Below are 21,415 nucleotides of genomic sequence, written 5' to 3' on the forward strand. Positions count from 1 at the left end.
CCAAAAATAGAAATAAAAACTTCTCGACTACTACTTATTCTGTGTAAAAATATCTATTTTGTCAGTGTTCCCATTTTAACGTCAAGTCGGGGAGTGATCATTTTATGAACAGTCTTTCAGTAAGTACTTTTTATTAATTTTATTTCATTTACTCGAGGTTGGTAAAAATGGAGCTGCACCCTTCTCGCTGCAGTGTCCTCAGTTACAGTTAAAAGAGCAGGAATTTAGAGGACAATTCTTGGGTCCATTGTGCCGAAAGGTTAGCCGAGGGGTTGTTTGAAGAATCGATTGCGAGCAAGTTCAGACGTCAGACGAAACCGACCACCATGGCATCGATTCCACTAACCTAACTAAGAAAAACCCTCCACAATGTTGTACCCAAACCCTCAATTCCCCTCAAGAAACGAATAACACCAAGAGAAGATGATCGTCGCGACCAACCAATGTGGATGTCCTCCAAAGAAACAAGATCCGCCATGTTCTCCTTGTTGCGTGCCTAATCAGAGAGAGAAGAGCAAACCGGAGATTGGATGTTCTTCCTCGAAGAATCTAAAATCAATTCTGTCTCGTCCAAAAATCCAAGAGTCAAGCTGCTGTCCGATAAAACCTCCAGAACCAGAAAAGATCCAGGTCCGTAAGATACATTCTGAAATTGCAGCGCGTGGATTGCCTTACAAAGAGCTGGAGGCCATAATCAACGACAATAAACTGGTGTTAAGGACTCAGAAGGAGCCTCCGACAGAGGAATTCGATCCCCCCTGTGACTGCACTGAGGATCCTAGATCGAAGGTCATCAGAGAAGGAAAGGAACAGTCACAGATTTCCGACAATCGAACTTTGACGCTGTTCCCTCGAGATTCTAAAGTTGGGGAGGAAAATGGAACTAAACAGCGAACAGTTGAGGAACCACGGCCTCCTACAAGATCTTTGGAAGAGAATCCTAATATATTTCGCCTGAGAGTGAAGAAGACATCGAAGAATGGGCAAAATATTGATTTCGAGTTCCGAACTCCGCGTCCTTGGTCGGCGGAAATGATGGCGAAGCATGAGCAAGCTCTGCTCGAGGCGATCAAGTCCCAGGAATGCGAAACGAAGGAGGATAAAGATGAAGTCATTCAAGAGAAGAAGATGAAGAAGAAGAGGAGGAGAAGGTCTAGAAGCAGAAAGAAGAAGGACGAGTGCGGGGAGATCCTGGCTAAACCGCCTTGCGGACAGATTAAAAAGAGGAAGTCGGGCAATTGTTGATATTCCGTTGTTGTACAATATCCTGGACATAATAAACAGTACTCTGGTCATACTTAATTCACTTCCTAAGATATAATTATGTTTCAGATTTTTTATTCGGCTGAATTGATTTTTTAAAAAAATGTTTCTTCGATGTTACAAGAAATCAGAAGAAACGGTAGTTTCTCTGATTTTCGAGTCAATTATTATTAATTCCTGACAACACCAACTTCCGTAAAGATTCTGTGGGTGTCCCGAGGGCCATTCAAGCAATTTGCCTCGGACCAGGTAGAACCCCGAGGATCTATGGGATTTAACTCCCTGTTGATCGACGCGACAGGTGCCCAACGCGCCCCTTTCTGGGCGTAAATACCTTAATGCTCTCCTATTGATCCTTTTCGGGGGTGAATAGATCTCGAGAACCACTGTAACGGTCGTAAACCAACCGTTCCTCGAGTGTCTCGACTGGTTGCATAATTACCTGCAATTTACGACCTCCGCCGCTAACGAAGTGACTCGTTTTATTGGGGGCCGCTCCACGGAACTCGTGCCACCAATTTTACGGTGCCACAATCCTATGACCTGTGTTTTCCCGACTTGTTCCAGCTAAATGACTAAAACAGGTAGCGAGGAATATATCGCCAACCATTTTTCTCATGTGATAATCATTTCAGGACTGTCGAATTTCAAAGAGCAGAGATACAGTAAAGTCGCGTTTACTGTCCGCGATCGACTACGCGATCACTGTCCAGTGCCTACCCACTCCACTGTCATGCTGCTCTTTTCTATGTTCAGCTTTCTTTTGAACGCAGTCGCAGTCATAAAAAAATAATGTCGTAAACGCGACTTTACTGTATTGACAGTGTTATTAGCGAAGATGGTAGTAATATAAAATGTATCAGAAACCACTGCGTCCATTGAATGTTTATATTAGGAAAAGAAAATTACGCCAGCAAATCAACAAAAGCATGAAACGATAGAAGTATCGCGATATAAGATGACTCCAGCCCCAGATATGATTGAAGTGGAAGAATCCAGAGCTCGAGGGCCTCCTCCTCCGAAAATGATCCCAGGATCGGCACAATTAGGCAACCCCGGTGACCACTATTCTCCCATACTCGCAACACTTCGCTGTGAAAAACGTCGAGAATCTTCCGTGACTGGTTTTTCCCTCGCGATGAATGAACGACCCCGAAGAAAGAGATCTTGAAAAGTCTCTGGAGCGATTCTCACGACCGAGGAGCGAGGAGTCAGGTGCGTGGTTGAATGGATATCCATTCACTGTTGCATCGACCATCGGTGAACTGGCCATCCGCCCACCGGGGCCCCATTTTTTCGTGTCGGGGAATTAAGAGGAAAACGAAGCTGGAAGAAAAAAGGATCGTGAAGGAACGATATTTCTTGCGGGGCGTGTGACGTCGGATTCCGGGGGTGTTTTGGGGGGCCCGATAATCATAATCCTAGAATGGGAAAACTGTAATTCGGTGGACGAGCATCGTCGTCGGGTCTCCATTGTTGAGTGACACGGGTTGCTGCGATGATACTCTTGCTTTCTGGATTGGAATTAATGTCGGAATCGTATCGCAACAATTCTAGCCGAGCCAAATCTACATGGTCTTAGGACGAATTTTGCTATCGTCTAAACATTTCTTTACAGCACATCTACAGGTAAAACGAACAAGAATGTTACGGATAGAGAATATATTCCGTTCGTTTTCTCACAGTAATCTCTTCCAGATCGTCTCTGGCAGGAAGCGTCCTAGATAACCTTTCATATCATAGTTGAACCCTTTAATTTAGGACCGAGCTCTGGCTCCGATTTCATTAGAAGTGACAAAAACGAGAGTCTGGCCCTAAGCCCTAAGTCAGATTAGATTATGAACAGAGCATTCCATTCATTGTAGGGGTATATAAACCCTTAGATTCTTACTCTCGGGGGCTAGTACTTCGGTAGACACGTGTCGCGTCACGTCGTGCTGTATTTCGGAAAGTCAACTTTTAGCGAGATCGTGCTAGAGTACCTTTCGTATCAGAGTTAACCATATCGATTCCGCAAGTTCTGTGTAAAATCTATTAAGCAGTGTTAAAGTTGTTCTCGAGTCCCCCGCATTGCCAGTGCGTCAAATTCTTCTTTCTACCTTCTACATTCATTTCATTCGCGACAATTACACAATTGTACCACAGATTCTTATAGTTAGGATATATATGTGTTCTTTGGTAATTAGAGCAAATTTATTAAACCCATAATTATCGCCCAATATCCTAATCTAGTAATTGAACGTTCCCACATGATACAACCTTACTGCTCGGGTTGTATCAATTAGATTATATAAGTTACGAGGCCTACTAACTATCCTAGCGACTCCCTGATTACGCATCAGGTTCGTCCGCAACTTTCCAATTGTCCAAATAGAGATATTTCCTACCTAGTGGGTCCCCAGTTATACATTGGGTTCGTCCACGAAAACTATACCAATCTAGCGGCTCCCTGATTACGCATCAGGTTCGTCCGCATCCTAACAGCTCCCTAATTTCGCATCAAGTTCATCTGTGCTTTTATCGAACCTCCTAGCCCCAATTACGCATTGAATTCGTCCGCGCTGTTCTACAACCTCCTAGCAGCTCCCGGTTTCGTATCGGGTTCGTCTGCGCGTCGTTCCTCCCTGACTTCGCGTCAGGTTCGTTCTCGCTGTCTATATTCCCAGCGGCTCCCAAATTTCGCATTAAGTTCGTCCGCGTACCTTAACTAACAAATTGAGACCATATTCCTAGGGTAACAACCCTTCGCCGGCCACTCGTGCTGTTCGCGGCCCTGGCTCGTAACAAGAAGAAAAATGTCTAACAAAGTTTAGAGACTACAATCCTCTTTAGAAGACACATTTTCGATCGTTCAGTGGATTTTCTTGTGTCCCGCGATTTCCCGTGACTGTTCGCCGTCCAGTATCCCATCGTTACTTGCATTTATGGTTGTATCGCGTCTCCAGGAGCGACTGGATCCTCCCCGGGTGGTCCTGTATATCGGAATGTTTGCCCACGTCATTGTTGCGTCTCGGGCACTCGATCCCTGCCTCGTTTAAAAACCGTTTAGCCTCTAATAGCCGTCCCCGTCTAGGAAAACGAAGATTCAGGTGTCCGTCGACGGACCATCCTCGCGCTCACCGGGACATTTGGCACACCTGGGGCGCGTTGACTTCCTGATATATGGATCACCGTCGATCGCGCGAACGTCGAATTGTCCCCTGGATCGATTCAATAGCGGCTATCGGGACCCGTTCCGTCGCTGGACGAGGCGTATTAGGGGCTAAACATTTTGTAAACGGAGGAACCAGAGTTACGGGGCACCATGCTGGCTACCCTGTGCAACCCCCTGAATGCCGACGGACTGCGATCGTTATTACGAAACTTGCTTTTCATAGCTGATTTGTATGCCTGCGTCGATTCAACCTTGTTTAGAGAAATCAGTTAACTAAAAATTTGTTGATTTATTTATCGAGAAATCCTCCATCATTGATCCCCGATTCTCGAGAATCTATTAAACGTGTTCAGAGTCTGCAGAGTCCCGAAGAGTCTGGAAATGATATTCCGATTAGGACTTCATTTAAAGATGTGAGAAAAGAAGTTTAGCATAAATGGCATTCGTGGAAATGTACTTTATACAAGAGCAAGAAATGAAAGAAGAGGAATTGCCTCACGTGAAGATTTTGTTCGCAAGTTGTCGGCCGACGCGCAACGCGTTGAACCACGCGAAATAAAAGTAACGGTGTCCTCCCGCCGGGTGTTCTTCCTGCGCCCCCGAGTTCTCGCGTTCCTTTTAATAGTCACAAGTTATAAGAACGTCCACGGGGTGTCGAAAGGAGAATACGTTCTTTGGAGAAGGTTCCCGATGTTGTCGAGTAATAGCTGCGCGAACTGCTTCGCTTCTGCGACCTGGAAAATGATTTATCGTTTCAGAACACATTACGAAAGCATCTAGACCATTCAAATTGGTCATTTTTCAACAATTCTAAATTGCGTCGATTTTCGAGGGATTCTCGGCCAGTTTCTGTGTTTGAGAAGTATTTCAAGTTAATTTTGGTGTATTCTAATCTGGGGAAGTCACGCAGCAAGGGTTGTAAAGTGTCGGGTAACTCATTGTATTGCGGTCCAGTGCAAATATCGGGAGGGGTTAGTGCGCGCCTCCTCAAATCCCGGTATTAGTACGTCAAAGCTTACCTGTGTAATCCGAGATTAAGGGGCCTGAGGATCCCTGTAATCCTGGGCGCGTTTGTGCGATCGTTTAACCTCGGTATGTGGAGTCACAGCCACCCTCTTTGTCCGCCAGAGCTGGTAGGAAAACATAGACGTGGGCCCCCTGCGAAAGGCGAAACAAATTACGTTAAAATCGATTCAACAGAAATTGGAAGCCTTGCTGCAGGATCCGGGTAAATCCAAATTCCAAGAATTGTTTAACTCTTGCTTCGGACAATCAAGCAGTCTAAAGATACATCTACGAATAGCATATAATCAATTAATTTTATACGTACGTACTGTTATATCGCCAGTCTGCGCAAGAGCCAAAGAGGCATAAGGGAGGCTGAGGATGGGTAGAAGGGAGGCCACGCTGTCATATATCTGCGAATCGGTAGGGGGGTGTCAACGAGCTCGAACGAATGTCTCAGCGGGGTTGCTTCTCCCCATTACCGAAAATCTGCGTGTCCAAATGTGAGAATCGGACGCACTTAGTCCGTCGGGTTTTACCGAAGGTGCACGATGCACAAGCGGCAAGAACCTGCGAGGAAAATTTTCACGTTATTTTGACAGACACGAAAATTAATCTGCGTACAGAATATTCTTACCCCTGATGGATTAACTAATCACTTGACTGCAGACTTCGCAAACGTACAGCTCGAACGCTTAGAAAAATATTTTAGAAGCTAGTCTTCTGCTCGTAGTTGATTAAAATAGATGAAGACATTGCAAAAATAAATTTAGAATGCTCGCCAGAATGGTACTGGGATTAATCACCAAAGTAATTTAGAAGCAAGACGGTCGTGTAGGGGGAATTAATTGAATCTGAGTTTTTTCCTGGCCGCAATCTGGACACCGCCCCTGAGGGCGCTTTTCCCACCCCATGATCAACCGAAACATTTATGTATGCGACCGCAAGAACGTATTGTGTGATCGAAAGCGCAAAAAACTAGGAGAAGGGCTGAGATAGGCTTGCACGCGGTAACCGTCCCTTTCCGGGGGTTGCTAAAGGGCGCAACCCTCGTTCCCCCAAACCAGCCCTTCTGCGACAATGGTCCTGTACCATAGGGAGGGGACTCCCCATTCATCCTACGGGGGTTGCACATGCTTCTAGCGACGCCATCTTGCATTTAATTGAAGGAAAATGGTGGCCCTGCGACGCGACCCTTACGAAAAACAACAATATTCAATATTCTCTATGAATTTTTCAGAGCAAACTGTTGTCTAGCACCAGATATGTGCCCGTAATTATGAAAGTGGTCTAAGTCATATACATATTTCTAGTTTTACTAAATGAATTCCATATAAAGTTGAAATAACAAGCACTATCTAACGGTTCATTTCTGACAATGTCATAACAATTACATTAATTAACCCTTTGCACTCGGAGATATTTTAGCTCAAAAATTAAACATTTCTTCCGACCAAGAATATATCCATTCCCCACGATTGTTAAAATTTTATGGACATGAAATTTGTATAATACCTAAATGTTTAGTAATTGATTAGATACCTACACATTTAATAATGTAAACAATATTTTCCATGATGGTACAGCAATTTTTAGTGGCGCCTCCGAGTCGCCATACGAGTGCTAAGGGTTAATTTAGTTTAAAATAATGTGATGTGAAATAACTGACAAACTCATTTTCTTTTTAATTTCGACTTAAACCACTTTCATGATTATGGGCACATATAACCGAAATTGATTTAAATTTTCAATAGATTTAATTATACATATAAGAATCAAATATTGTGTACTGGGTTGGAACGAAAGTTCGCAGAATTTGTAAATTGAAATTGAAAGCTAAAATTCAGATGTTTATTCATAGATTTATTCAATAACATATTTTCCATACTGTTCTACTACTTTTTACCACTTTCGAGGTAACTTCTCGTGTTATTGAATAAACATATGAATAAATACCTTAACTTTATCTTCGATTCTTAATTTGAGAACGCTACGAACTTTCTTTCCAACCCAATATTATTGAAGAGATCTACTAGAGTCTACAATGTTTTGTGAAAAATGCTCAAGAAAATTTGTATAGTAGTAGATACACGTGTTTCAAAAATTCATAGAATGCATAGAATGAAGGAGGACGTTCAAAGAATGAGAATAGACAAGAATTAGTGTAAAAAGAGATAACAATTTATTCGTTATTTATAATATCATCTTCCCGCGAAGTTCTCGTGTACACATTCGTCAAATTCGAAAATATGTACATCGCGTGCGCGCAGTTTTCCGACTAGTATCAATATGGATGCCTATCGTCGAACGTACAGATAAAACTCTGTAAAAAATATAATGTCTCTCCAAACGTTTCATAAATTATTTGATCAAGGCAACCACGTTATCATTAAATTACTTAAATATAAACGGTATATATTGGGTTGTGCAAGAAAGTAATTTCGGTATTTTAAGGTGAATTAGAAACCGAATTTCTTCATTCAAGCGCGATGAACTACTATAATCAATCAAATATTTTCTTATTTATTCTATTTGGCAAAAGATCACCGAACAAAAGAGAACATATCTTGATTCATTTAATGATTTCTTATTCTTTCGAATAAGAAATTAAAAAATTGAGCTCTGTTTCACCTTAAAATACCGAGAGATTACTTTCTTGCTCACCCACAATACATATAAAGAATATAAATCTCTGCTATGCACGGTAAATACATATAAAAATATCTCTGGTCAATGTACACGCTTTGTAAAAATCTTCGTCGCTGTATTACAAAAATCTGCATTGCTATCTCACAAAAATCTGCATTGCTATCTTACAAAAATATATAAATGCATATTGCTATCTTATAAAAATATACATACATATGTATATATATATACAAATTGCTATCTTACAAAAATATATAAATGCAAATTGTGATCTGATAAAAATATACATACATATGTATATATATACAAATTGCTATCTTACAAAAATATATAATGAAAATATATCTTATGAAAATATACACATATATGTATATATATACAAATTTTGCTATCTTACAGAAATATATAAATGCAAATTGCTATCTTACAAAAATAACCGCGACTGAATCGCTGAGATCGTCAAATATGGAACACATATGGAGGAAACGGAGGTGCAGCGTGTCCTAGGGCGTACAAAGCTGCTGCGGACGTTGCGAATAGATCCCGATTTTCGTGTGTTCTGGTGTGCTTCTTTAGATGGTCCTTTCTGCCGAAGCATTTCCCGCAGATCGGACAGGCGTGTGGACGAAGTCCTGAGTGGATCCTTTTGTGTCTCGTTAATTCCTCGTTTCTGGTGAATGCTTTCTCGCAACCCTCCACGTCGCATTTGAATGGTCTCTCTCCTGTAATCGGGAAAACAAAAATGTCTTAGTCTCGTTGTCTGTTTCCAAATACATATTTATAAAAATTGCATTCTTCAAGAAATACGATCAATCATTTCCCTCCTGATCGCGCAGAAAAGTGAAAGAGACGGCTTTAGAATTCATAGCAACGAGCACCGAAATACGAAAATGCAACGGCTTCTAGAATCTCGCCGACGGCAGTTGATCGTTCGAATTCGAACGTCGGCGTAAATCACAGTTAGGGTTAACGATCACTGGCATCACAACATTCAACATAATCAGATTGAAAAACTTTATGATACGAAGGTGAAACTTACCGGTATGTATTCTGATGTGTCCCTTGAGCTGGCCGTTATTACTGAACGCGACGTCGCAGTGTTCGCATCGAAACCGCTTCGGTCTAAGCTTCTTCAATTGCTTCGCCGCTTCTTCTTGGCTCTGGATCATTCCGACAGCGTGTTCAATACTCAACGGATATTTTGCATCCGACGTCGCATCACCAGGATGCGCGTGATAGAACGGCTGCCGAAATTGTTGGATCACAGGCGGTGGCAAAACCGGCACTATCTCCATTGGCCAAATAACTGAACTAACGCTCAGCGAAGGATAGGACAACGTGTGGTAGAGTCCTGTTTGGTGAAGATAGTCCGCTGGCCACGACGTGCTGTCACTCTCCACATTGCCAACTAATAGATCCAGTGAAGAAGCCTTGACCGATGCTGCGCAGCCCGTCGCCTTCTCCGGTAACGTCCTCGAACAATCTTCGGGAGGTAACATGGAGGACGATCTCAGAGCTCCATCTGCTGACGTACATTCTCCGGACTGCATTCTGGTAAGGTTTTTAATAGTCCCAGTGATCGCGAGATTTTTGTCATTGTTCGAAACCGACAGTACGCAATTAGTGTTAGCGTGCCGTTTCATGTTCGTCCCGTTCTCCTTGTCACACGAGGCCGATGACAGATGTCCACCGTTAATACCGCGCTCGGCTAACCCGGTCAAGTGAAGTCCACTTCGATTACCGTCGCTCGTATTTTTCTTTGTTGCAGATTCCCCTGATCCTCTGCTACTCCAAGGCCTGAAGAATTCGTTATCCGAGATGTTCGGCATTGTCAACCAATTGATGGAGTACCAGAAAATGATAACAGCAGACTTGGCGATGTGTTATCGACTCGGGTTCAGCGATTGCGTACTGTCTTTACAGTCGCGATCCCATGAACTACTCCATTTGGCAGTGTCTGCGGAGCTACAGGATCTTGGAGCACTCGGGCTGCTCCTATGCGAAGGCTGCAATACCTTTGCTGCCCAGTAAAGATTTACCCCACGTTATATACCAGCGATGTTGACCCACCCTCTGGACGGGATTGGATCGGTTGGTGAATTGAGGGACACAGGAGAGTGGGTAAAGTCGCCCCTTCAGGAAGGGCAAAGGTGGGTTTTAGAAGGGCCTATCGAGGGCTCACCGCGCGATACGTAGCCCTTTTGTGTGGAATTAATCGCCACGACTGGGTCTGCGTCTCGTTATATTTATTTATAGCGAATGCAAAGTAGTCGCGGGAGCACATTAAAAACTGTGGGGTAAATCTATAATTGTGATACCAATTGTTTCTTTCGTACTAAAGTCCATCTCTCTTATTGTTACGTATTCACCACCGATCACAAGTTCCGCCCCGCGCTTGACGTCGGAATATTTTCGATACATAATTTTCATTATTATTGGTAGAACTTTGTCGTTGTCGCAGAATATCTATCAGCGGCAATCGACGCATTTGTATCGCGCGACGACGGAGTATTTTCCGTATATAATTTTAATACAGTTTGAAATGGCCAGAGTGCCAAATTCGTATCACATTTGTACAAATTTTAATATTCCTTTGGTAATTGCAGCGGACGTCGGAATAATTTTCCGTTAATCATTTTAATCTTTTGAGTGGACCACAGATACACATTGGAGCAACATAAGGCTCTGTTGTATCGATGCTGGGGGAAACAGTGGTGACATCAAAAGTACTTTTATTCTGTAGTAACTTTCTTTACCAAATATGATGTTGTTCTATCTTTTATATATACCGTTCCTCACAGTTAATTTCTTGATCGTCTCATACGAACCTGTGGTCCACTCTTGACAATTGTACAAATGTGATATCGTCACGCCCGCGTTAAAAACAGTCCGAACCATTTAAATCGTTTGATTTTGTATAGAGTGAAGAATTAATGTCATTATCTCGATCTTATTGGCAGTCGGTGTATAATAATATTCGGCTTCAGTTCAATAGCGACGGAAATTGTTGAAATTGTTACATGCGTGTGAAAAGCAGGACTGTACACAAATTATTTATATGTACTTTGTGATCGTTCCATTACCAGCGTCTGTGCCATCGCCGCATATATCACATCCCCAAACCTGTAAAGGCTGAATAACAATTATCTGCGCCGTGGCAAGCAATCTTTTCACATCTATGTCACGGAATTCGTCGCGAACTTTTTAACTTCAAGCTTGTAAAGGCCGATTATTATATTATTGCGCGCCAGCACCAAAGCGCGTTTACTATTGTACCAACACCTATGTCACCGCCATCGTCGCAAATGTGTTGGCCTCGAAATTATAAAGGCTGAATATAATAATTATAATTATTATATTATAATATAATATATACTATATAATTATTATAATAATATTATATATATATGTTATATTTCATATATTATACATATATTATATACATATATATTATAATATCATATATAATAATTATGATAATTATATTCAGCCTTTACAATAATTATTTGCGCCTATGCAAGTACACGTTTACTATTGTACCAACACCTATGTCACTACTAGCGTCATCGTCTTTAATTATTTCAAAAGAGTGACGAATGTATATTCTCTTCACTTTCACACATATCTTCTAAATTGTGCGGACTTGCGAGTAATGAATGGTCTCTGCACATGTTATTAATCACATAATTAAGACAACGATTCGGACTTTCATGTAATGATTACTTGCAGAATAAAAAGGGCAAGTAAGAAAATTGTCATAGTCAATGAAAACCCTTCCCATAGAGAATTATTATCGAACATACGAGCGAATGATATCGGTTGCGTTAGAGTAAGTAATAGTAAATTGTTTATACGCTTGATACGCGACGGATTCAAGCGGGAAGCACTTTTAACACAATGAAACGGACCGTCGCCGGTGCAACGGGTGTCCTCGCGTTCTCTATGGGGTATATACATTCTGCAGAAGTTACGAGGGTGGAGTTCGGTGGAAGCGCGTCTCGTTGATTTATTGTAACACTTCAAGTTAGGAGGCGACCCTCCGTTACACCACCTATTCCGTTTCAACCCCCGGTAGCAGATATTTCTCTCTTTTTCTTTCTTAGCCTCTATTCCTTTCTTTCTCGCACCCCGAAAACGGTGCCCTTCTGTCAAAACGATCCTGATACAAAACCGGCTCGGGGCCATTGATGCCTCCTCTCTATTTCTATTTCTATTTCTTTCTGTTTCGTATTATTTCTATCTTTTTCTCTCCCGCGCGCCCCTTTGCTAGCCCTCGCCGCGATCATCGCCAACTTTCGGCGGCCGGTTTGCCACGGATCGTCCCGTCTCAACGACGTTTACAAAACTTCACAATCTACTTGCACGCGCACACCAGAAAGGACGATTGCGAACAGAACTCTGCGAAGAAGCCGATCCGTCGCGTCGATCCGTGATTTTTGATATTTTTATGGTGGGATAGGGAATCCGCGAATCAGGTAGTCGCCCGTTTTTTCCATCTTGCGGAGAAAAAGTCGTGCGTTTTTCCATCTTGCGGAGAAAAAATTGTTTGTCTTTTTGTAGGTCAGCTCTCTAAAATAGCAGCGAAGAATCACAGACTTATAATAACCCAAAAACAATGTTGGGTCATTCCAGGCGAAGTCGGACAATTTTTGGAGTAATATTTCGAATTTTGTTGAAATTTGAATTTGTTGTTATCTTTAATGGCCTATAATCGAATCTCAAAGAATTTTGAAGAATCTTAAAAATTGTTGATTTTACAGATGTGTAAAAGAAAGTGCCACCCTTTTTTCACATTAAATCATGAGACTAGAACGGGCATGTCAAACACGCGGCTCGTCGACAAGGAATTTGCCGCCCCGAAAAACTTTAAAATTAACTGTTCATGACAATTTATAGGTTTCCATTCCAAATTCTACCTTTTGCAAATCAATTTCACCTTTCTGCAGATCAATTTCACCCTTCTGCAAATCAAATTCATCCATTAAGAATATTTCAAATTAATTATTTATTTATTTCGATTAAATTATGTATTAATTATATATATATATTATTTTTTATTAATTCTATATTACTCAATACGCTCCAATAAATGTGTACTTCCATTTCTAAAATTTATTAATCAGAAAATGACTACAATGAAATATGCATATCTATCTACAACAGATTTCGCACATTACAAAGTTAATGAATTGGTAATTACTTTTAAACAAGTATTTGATGTAAATCTTTGCAATTTCTAACAATTGATTTACAGTTGATCTGATTTTATTTACAAAAACTTACTTAAAACTTCTTTATTTGTAAAAGATTGAATTTGATTTGCAAAAGGGTGAAATTAATTTTGCAGAAGGGTGAAACTGATCTGTGAAAGTATCTACTAAAGATGTAGCGTTTGAAAAGAATGTTTTCCTCACCATTTATTTTACAATTGTTTTAAACAAATGCAGTGCTTTCATAGTGGAGCGCTTTTTAAAAAATTGAAAAAATGGCGATATAGTCCCAAGTGTCTCCTTCATGAACCTGTAATTTAAAAGATGGACATTTTAAGATTGGCGAAATTAAAATTACTTGAAGTAAACGCTGTACAGCGATATACAGCCTCGGACGGCCGAACACAGTGGGCTGGATCGAGAAAGGTAACATTTTACTATAACTCTTGAACCATAAGAAATTCGGGATGAAATTTGCACTAAAATTGATTGAAAAAAATTATTCCTATATACTGATAATTACCGTCAAAAACATACGTTAAATAAATACGATAAATGAGCCGTTTATTCCTAAAGTGGCCTAAGTCCATTTAAGTTTAAATTGAGGTATTTAAAAGTTTGCGCGTTTCAATGAAATTAAAAATATACGTATAGGATACCAATGTATCACACTCCTTAAGTGTATCTAAGAGAGTTAAATTTACAATTCGTATTAAAATAATAGCAATTATTAATGTGTCTTCTTACCAAGACAGGACTTAGGCCATTTTCAAAATTAACAACTAGTTTTGTCATAAAATTTTAAACAGCCCAAGTCCATTCGATATAATTTAAAATGCTTCAAATTGAAAAAACAATGTTCAAGTTTAATTCAGGAAATCTTGTAACTATATAAATTACATAACAATTTACTCTTCATTTACGTTTTGTGTATGCGGGAGGGATTTGAAGAAGTCATGGTGCTCCGGTGATACATATCGTAGAAAGTCCATCGTATCCTTGTATTTCGCTGTTGTAATTTGTCTAATATTTTTATAAAGTGGTTTCATTACAATATTTTCGAATTTTCTTGGTCTACCCCGACGTGGAAATAAATTCAGAATTTTAAACTCTGCATCCTCATCCATTGATATCTTACAGACAATTTTATATGGTTCATTTCTCAAGAAACGCATCCAGCATATTTCTAACCAATTTATTATTTCTCCGTTAGAATTCTTTACCCTTTTAAAAATTGCATCCTCCAAAAATCTTGTCGATATGAAATCCTCTTGTTTCATTTCATTTAAAATAAAGTTATTACCTTCCCGGCACTTCTTGATAACATTATTATAATTTTGGAGGACAAACAGTAAATTATTTTTCTTTAATGACATTTCTACGACGCCAAAATCTCTGTCATTCGGTGAAAACGAACGCCCTGATACTAAGAATTTATGGTCTATCAAACAACTGACAAATGGACTTAGGCCACTTACAATATAAAAATTTGTATAATTCTATTAACCAGCTAATTTCCTTTTTACAAAATTAGTGTGATTCAGAATGAAAAGATAACGTAGAAATGTAAATATTAAAATTGCTAGCTTGATTATTCTCGTAAATGTACTTAGGCCACTTTCAAAATAAACGGCTTAAATATCGTATAAAATTAAAAATTGTTTACTTCTTACTTATTTAGTACTTTTCCAGATAATTTGAATCGCCGATGTCTTTGGTTATAAAATTCTCTGTATGTCTTGACATTTATTCTTCATATTATGAATATTTCAAGAAATACGAAGAAATTTACAACCGAAGACATCGGTGATTGATATTATCTGGAAAAGTACTAAATAAGTAACAAGTAAACAATTTTAAATTTTATTTTAGGATAATAGAATTTAAACAGTAAATTAAAAAATGATTACGACAAATATATATATGTATTACGATAATTATCAGTAGATGGGAATAATTTTTTAATGAATTTTAGTGCAAATTTCATCCCGATATCTCTTATGGTTCAAGAGTTATAGTAAAATGTCACCAAATGTTCGTAATATGAAGAATGAATGTTAAGAAACACAGAGAATTTTATAACCAAATAAAACTATATCGATAATCACTGAAAACTTTCATCGGTTTGTCAGTTTTAGTCTTAGAAAAAGGGTGACACGTCTGTAAAATCAACAATTTTTAGATTATCGAAAAATCCTTTGAGATTCGTTCATAGATTATTAAAGACTACAACATAGTCAATTTGAACAAAATCCAAAACATTACTCCAAAAGAAGTGTCTGATTTCGCGTGGAATGATCCTGTTACAATAATTAAATAATCATTTCCGTTCACAGCTCCGTAGGTTTTCCTATACAGATAAAATATTTTGCGGAAAAGACATAATTTGCTTTCTGTAGGTTACTGTAACAACAGTTTATGAATTTGTATAGAATATTTGAACGCGTTATTTGAGCAAGACCTTGTCCACGATCGTGTAAATATTTGTACAGACGAGCACAAGCGAGAGTATCCTTGCGAACTGCGACAATTTACTTTTCTTATTTGACTTTCGTTTTGAACGTCGCTTTGTCGTTAGAAATAAAGCATTGCAAATATACTTCGAACTATAACAATACATACATTTACGTTTATCAGACGAATGCATCATTTAATTTATAATCACATTTTTACTAGGTCTAAAAGAATTCTAGGTTTTACAAAACAGTCTATCAATCGTCCGAAATTATTTTCCTCGAAGTTACAAAATAGCAGAACTACTTTTATCAACCACTCTGCTTCTAAATTTGCATTTCTTTTATCCCTGTTATTTTTACTAGATCCAGAGAAATTCTGAGTTCAACCAAGTCTAAAAATCGCAGAGATTCTTTCTATTTCCCCCGTACAATAGATTTCAAACGCTATCCGCGCAAATCCTCGGAATCCACAGAAAGAATTAGTCGTTTCCAGTATTTCTCTCGAAATTCGTTCAGAGAGAGAGAGAGAACGCAGGAAGCTCGATCAGAAGAAACAAGAATCCTTTCAACATGGCGAGCAGAAAACGCAACCGTTCTGTCGCTAAATTTTGATGGATGGGTTGATCTACCGAAAGTTTACCGTCGTGGATCCCTCGATCCGTCTTACTTTTCATTTTAGACGTCATAACAACGAGTTTTAGCCACCGAGGGCCTGGTTTTGTGTAGAAATTTGTTCTATTCGCTTCCGTTCGTCTCTTAGAATTAGAAACCGTTTGACGCAAGGAGGACCGCAAAAAATCTTTTAAACAAATTTCGGCAATCTCCAGAGCCCGGAACTGGCAAAATTTCAATAGGAAACTTTAATAAATGTACCCATCATTGTGAACGTGGTCCAAGTCATACATTTCTTGTTTTGAGATATTTAAAGGAGAAGTAAATTAAATATAATTCCATGCTTCTATTAATTTTTTTATGCAACAATCCAATCTGCAATCAGCCAACCATTATCCTTAAATAAAAGTAGAATGAAGAAGGAAAACATAAATAGCAACAGAACAGCTTGTTCTTCCTCTTTGCTGTATATGTATAATTTTGCATTTGAACTATTGTAGAATACCGTTTCGTATCTGTTCGCAACGTGCGAATTGTCGGCCTGCGAGCATAATAAGCGATAACATTGGAACGTCTTGTTGTCAAAACTGTGATATACACGCACCGGTCCGCACGTATATTCCTTTACAAAAACGGGATTGAATTTATTCGAATTCCATAGAATTTTAATCGAATAACGAAGTATAATTTCTCAAGAAAATATTTCTATAACTTCACGAATTGTAAAAGATGAAATCTTGTATAACCAGTAGTCAGAGTTGGGCATTAATCGATTAAAATTTTAATCAAGATTGATTGATTAATGTGTACGATTAAAAAAGGTAATCATAGAAAAATCGACGATTGTTTCAATCGATTGATGAAGTTAATCGAAATAACGATTGATCGTTGATTAAAAAAGAAATCATCGAAAAATCGGAGACTGATTCAATCGATTGATAAAGTTAATCGTCAATCGTTGAGTAAAAAGAGAAATCATAGAAAAAAACATAAAAGCACATAAACATAGTTTGTATTATAGACCAACAACATACATCAACTAAGTTTACATTGTTTTCAGTATTCACATAGTTTTGATTCCGTATTTCGTTTCGAAATTTCAGCAATTAATCATTAATCAATTATCCGATTGACGATTACAATTGAATGGAATGTAATCGTTAATCACAATTAACGACTAAAGTAGAAATTTAACCGTTATTCCCAATTAACGATTAATAAGTATTTAACCGTTAACCGCAATTTTAACGATTAATAAATATTTAATCGTTAACCGCAATTAACGATTAATAAGTATTTCATCGTTAAGCCGTAATTAACGACTACACTAGGAGATTAATTGTTAACTGCGATTAACGATTGAAGTAGAAAATTCGTCAATCGTTGATTAAATTTTTGCCCAACTCTGCCAGTAGCACTAATACATATCAAGAAATTGTAAATGCGGACTAGGTATACATGTATACTGTCTTGAAGGAATTGGGACAAACTTGGCGAAACAATGGCCTTTCAGATAAACCGGGAATGCTCGCTCGACGCGAAATTTTCGAGGCTCGGTGTTTCCCACAGGTAAATCTGGAGCAATTATGTATGCTGCGGCCGAGCGAATTCGCCTATTTCGGAGTGATCCTTTATGGCCGTATTATAACGAAGGATTAATCGTCACAGACTAATTATCGAAAAATTTTTTTATAACTTTATTTAATATTTTAGCCAGATTTGATTTACATGTTCTCTACATTAGAAAACATTAGTAAGTACCATTTTGATGTCATAATATGTGTAGGTGCTTTATAACAAAAAATCCTGCATCTCCAAATTTGAGAAAGTGTCAGGTGATTTATAGACGGGAATGTAGTAAGATTGGAAGTTATATAAATGAATAAATAGATGTAAAATAATATAGTCTTTCTTTCCTAGCACTTTCTAGACGTTTCGAATCGTCGTGCCGCGTCGCGTCGTTGACTTTCAGATACCGGACAAATAACAAAAGATGTAATTGTGGTCAGCAATGTCAACGTAAAAAGCATTTTTTTTCTATGTCCTAGACTTGACCGAACGCTTCATCGACTTATTAAAAAAAACCGAACAACGATGCCTCGTCAGATCGTCTTGTGCTTCTGTCAATGTCGAATGACGAATCGACGGTTTTTCTAGCATTTTGCCCCGATTCCACAAAAACCATATTTTTCTTTGGGAAAACGATGGACAGGCTAGCACGTGGACGATTAAAATTGAAGGATCACACGTTCGAGTGTTTGTTGAACAATGGGGAAACAAATTTCTGATCGCGACTCGCGTGATCCATCACGGGTGAAAGGAAGCAATGAATATGACGTATTACGCCTCTTATTTTGCTATTGTATGCTTCTAATATCCCGCCCGTAGTAATACAATTAATAATAATTAAACTGCGGATCTCAAGCGTTTATGATAAAACTAAATAGTGCAGAGCTTTTTATAAAAGTTGTTTATTACCATTTATTTCTGTTTGTTAACATGCCTTGTTTTGAATATCTTGGCAACAGCCAATAGATTATAAGTAGACTGCGGATCTTTATGCATTTATGAAGAAATTGGTTTTGTGGGTGAAATATAAAACAGTAAAAGATTAGACAAATTATTTAAGAATACTGCAATGTTATTTTTAATGTAACGAAGTCATTAAGAGGTGAAATCAATTTTTATTCTATTCCTGCTTCCCACAATAAATGCGGAACATTTTTATTTTGCATAAAGATCCGCAGTCTAATTATAAGCTGTTACAGTTTGGCCATGTATTATAAACTATTAAAGTAAAAACGGAAGAAACATCGGAATAATTTTGGGTGAAAGGATCAAAAGATGACCAGTTAAGAAAAATTCTCCGCGTAAATAATAGTAAATGTCTTTTATGAATATACTTTTAATATGAGAAACTATATTTATCTATCGCGCCTTTTTCGGAAGAGTATTACGTCCAGAAACATTATTTTCCTGAAAAATTACTGGAACCTTCACCATCATATTTACTGTTATATCATTTGCAACTGTATTTCCGCGATGTCTGCGAGTTTCACACGGTGCGTCGGATACAAGCGTCGCGACGTCGTGTGCAATCCTCGGTACACGGTTGGACGGTTGTCGAAACCCCCTGGTTGCACCGTGGTAGTCGAGGGGTAAGCCATGGCAAGCCCCATAATAGCCCTCGACCGAATCCCACCCTCCGGTAAGCAGAAAAGCTCTGGAAAGTGTGCACGACCGCAAGAGTCACCGCCCCTCGCATGGCGGCCCAAAATTTGATTATGCCCCTTCCACGCGAATGAACCCAACGGGATTCATCGGTCCGGTACCCGTCAATGATTTATGCTATTTTTTCACCCCCTTTGCCCCGCTACCACCCGGACAAGTTGTCTTTGTCATCGTACGACGACGGAAACGCGCGATCCTCATCTGCGTGCGTGCGGTTTGCTCCTCGGGGGATGATGGTGAGAATCTCGACGATCTCGATGACTTCTGCGGGGGTGGATAACTTAGTTACTGAATCGTGTTCAACGAACTAATCGTCCAACATTTACCACAAAATGTTTTTCAACAATTACCACCGCCTAATCTTTGCGCCAGACTGTCCAATATTCGCCGCGTTGCAATTGCAGCCTAAACTGCAGTCGAGACTGCAATGAGCCACTTTGAGGATCTCTAGCGATTCTCCGTGTCGATCAGCGACGCTATCGAGCATCAGAAACGGTTTATATCACCGGCCATTAATCAAAAGGGCCAGCAACTTCCACGCGAGTGGCTTCTTCATTGAGCAGAGGACACGGGGATAGATAGATCCTATAAAAGATCGCTCTGCCAGATGGCCCGTGCCCACAGCAAGAAGAGAGGCGCGTCTCCCCGTCTCTCTTCCCATTATTCTTCTGAAATTTTACCTTTTCCCTTCTCCGTTCCGCAGTGTTAGAACACCGCGACGCGACGTCTTCCCCGATTTTTCCGACGCGTAAACCTACGGCGTGCACGCGCGGTCTGCGGTTTCACAATGGCTCTCTTTGGACACGGGCTCTTAGACAGAAATCTCCTTTCCCAAAAGTAGGATTTATTCATCTTTTTACCGAAAGTTTCACCGAGACTGGCCCATGCTATTTTTCATAACACAATCGGCTTTGTCTTTTTACATGTTTCTCGATTTGGTTTCTATATGTCATTTTTGTCATAAATGCATAAAATCCATCATTCTATCACAGAAAGTACCAATGTGCAACCATCAGCGGCTCATAGTGCGAAAATAGCATTGTAGTGCTTTGCCGAAACGATGCAAGGATGCAGCTGCATCTCGTCGTCGGCGCTTTGACGCCGAATAAACGGTCCCACACAATCGGGAAACAGCTTCCCGACTGCGAATGCCGGTCACTATCGTGAATTAGCATGTCCTGACAACCCTTTCGGCCAAGTGCACCATGCAAATTCAACTGCGGGACGTCCCTTTTCAGCCAGAAATCGTTTCGTCGTCTCCTATGTCACGCTCGGACGCCTACGCGCAAAATGGTGCCGCGTGGAAAATTCTGCAAACGTGTGGCGAATCAATCGTCACGCTGGAATCGCGAATTCTTGGTCGAAAGTGGCGAGAAATTACCGGGAAACCTGCGGAAAACATTGTCAAATATGTTCTGCCTTCTCCTATTGTAAAACCATAATTCTAAACGATATTGTCTACTATACATATAGGGTGATTCTGGGAACTGGGACAAGTTACTCCTATAAAAAAATGATAGAGGAAAAAATCATGTCATAATATGTCCTAACTTTTTCTATTTTCTATTATTTTTCTATTTTTACTTAAAAAAAGAGCAGTAACTTGTCCCAGTTCCCAGAATCACCTTGTATAATGAATTTTTTGTCTTCTTCGCATCGACAAGTCGGCAATTCTGACACGCAAAATCGTAATACCGTTCGTCCGAGACCCTAAATCCAACCATCGTCTCCGAAGACGCGTCATAAAGCTATTTATAACAGTTTACACGTCGGTCGTCCTTTAATCCACGTCAAGGTAACGAAAAACGTGTCCCCGCGTATTTAGTAACGGTGTG

The 21,415-nt window shown here is 39.5% G+C and overlaps 2 protein-coding genes across 2 annotated transcripts; one reads left to right on the forward strand and one right to left on the reverse strand.

Annotated features, from left to right (window-relative positions):
• Nucleotides 1–223: 223 nt before the first annotated feature.
• On the forward strand, nucleotides 224–1,563 carry LOC143216428 (uncharacterized). Its single transcript, XM_076439455.1, has one exon. The coding sequence runs from the start codon at nucleotides 424–426 to the stop codon at nucleotides 1,243–1,245; it is 822 nt and encodes a 273-aa protein (XP_076295570.1). The 5' UTR covers nucleotides 224–423; the 3' UTR covers nucleotides 1,246–1,563.
• A 6,967-nt stretch (nucleotides 1,564–8,530) lies between these two features.
• Nucleotides 8,531–10,076, reverse strand: LOC143216180 (uncharacterized). The gene is made up of 2 exons (XM_076439021.1): nucleotides 9,111–10,076; nucleotides 8,531–8,793 (listed from the first exon to the last, which is right to left on the reverse strand). Exons 1-2 carry the CDS (start codon nucleotides 9,898–9,900, stop codon nucleotides 8,531–8,533), a joined length of 1,053 nt encoding a protein of 350 aa, XP_076295136.1. The 5' UTR covers nucleotides 9,901–10,076.
• Between the last annotated feature and the right edge of the window lie 11,339 nt (nucleotides 10,077–21,415).

Source organism: Lasioglossum baleicum, chromosome 15, assembly GCF_051020765.1.
Source record: "Lasioglossum baleicum chromosome 15, iyLasBale1, whole genome shotgun sequence".
Taxonomy (NCBI): Eukaryota; Metazoa; Arthropoda; class Insecta; order Hymenoptera; family Halictidae; genus Lasioglossum; species Lasioglossum baleicum.

Excerpts from the sequence above, each read along its gene's own strand:
- LOC143216428 (XM_076439455.1), top strand. The coding sequence starts at position 424 with ATGATCGTCGCGACCAACCAATGTGGATGTCCTCCAAAGAAACAAGAT.
- LOC143216180 (XM_076439021.1), bottom strand. The coding sequence starts at position 9,900 with ATGCCGAACATCTCGGATAACGAATTCTTCAGGCCTTGGAGTAGCAGA. Across the intron at positions 8,794-9,110 it reads ACACATCAGAATACATACCG|GAGAGAGACCATTCAAATGC; the intron begins GTAAGTTTCACC and ends TCCCGATTACAG.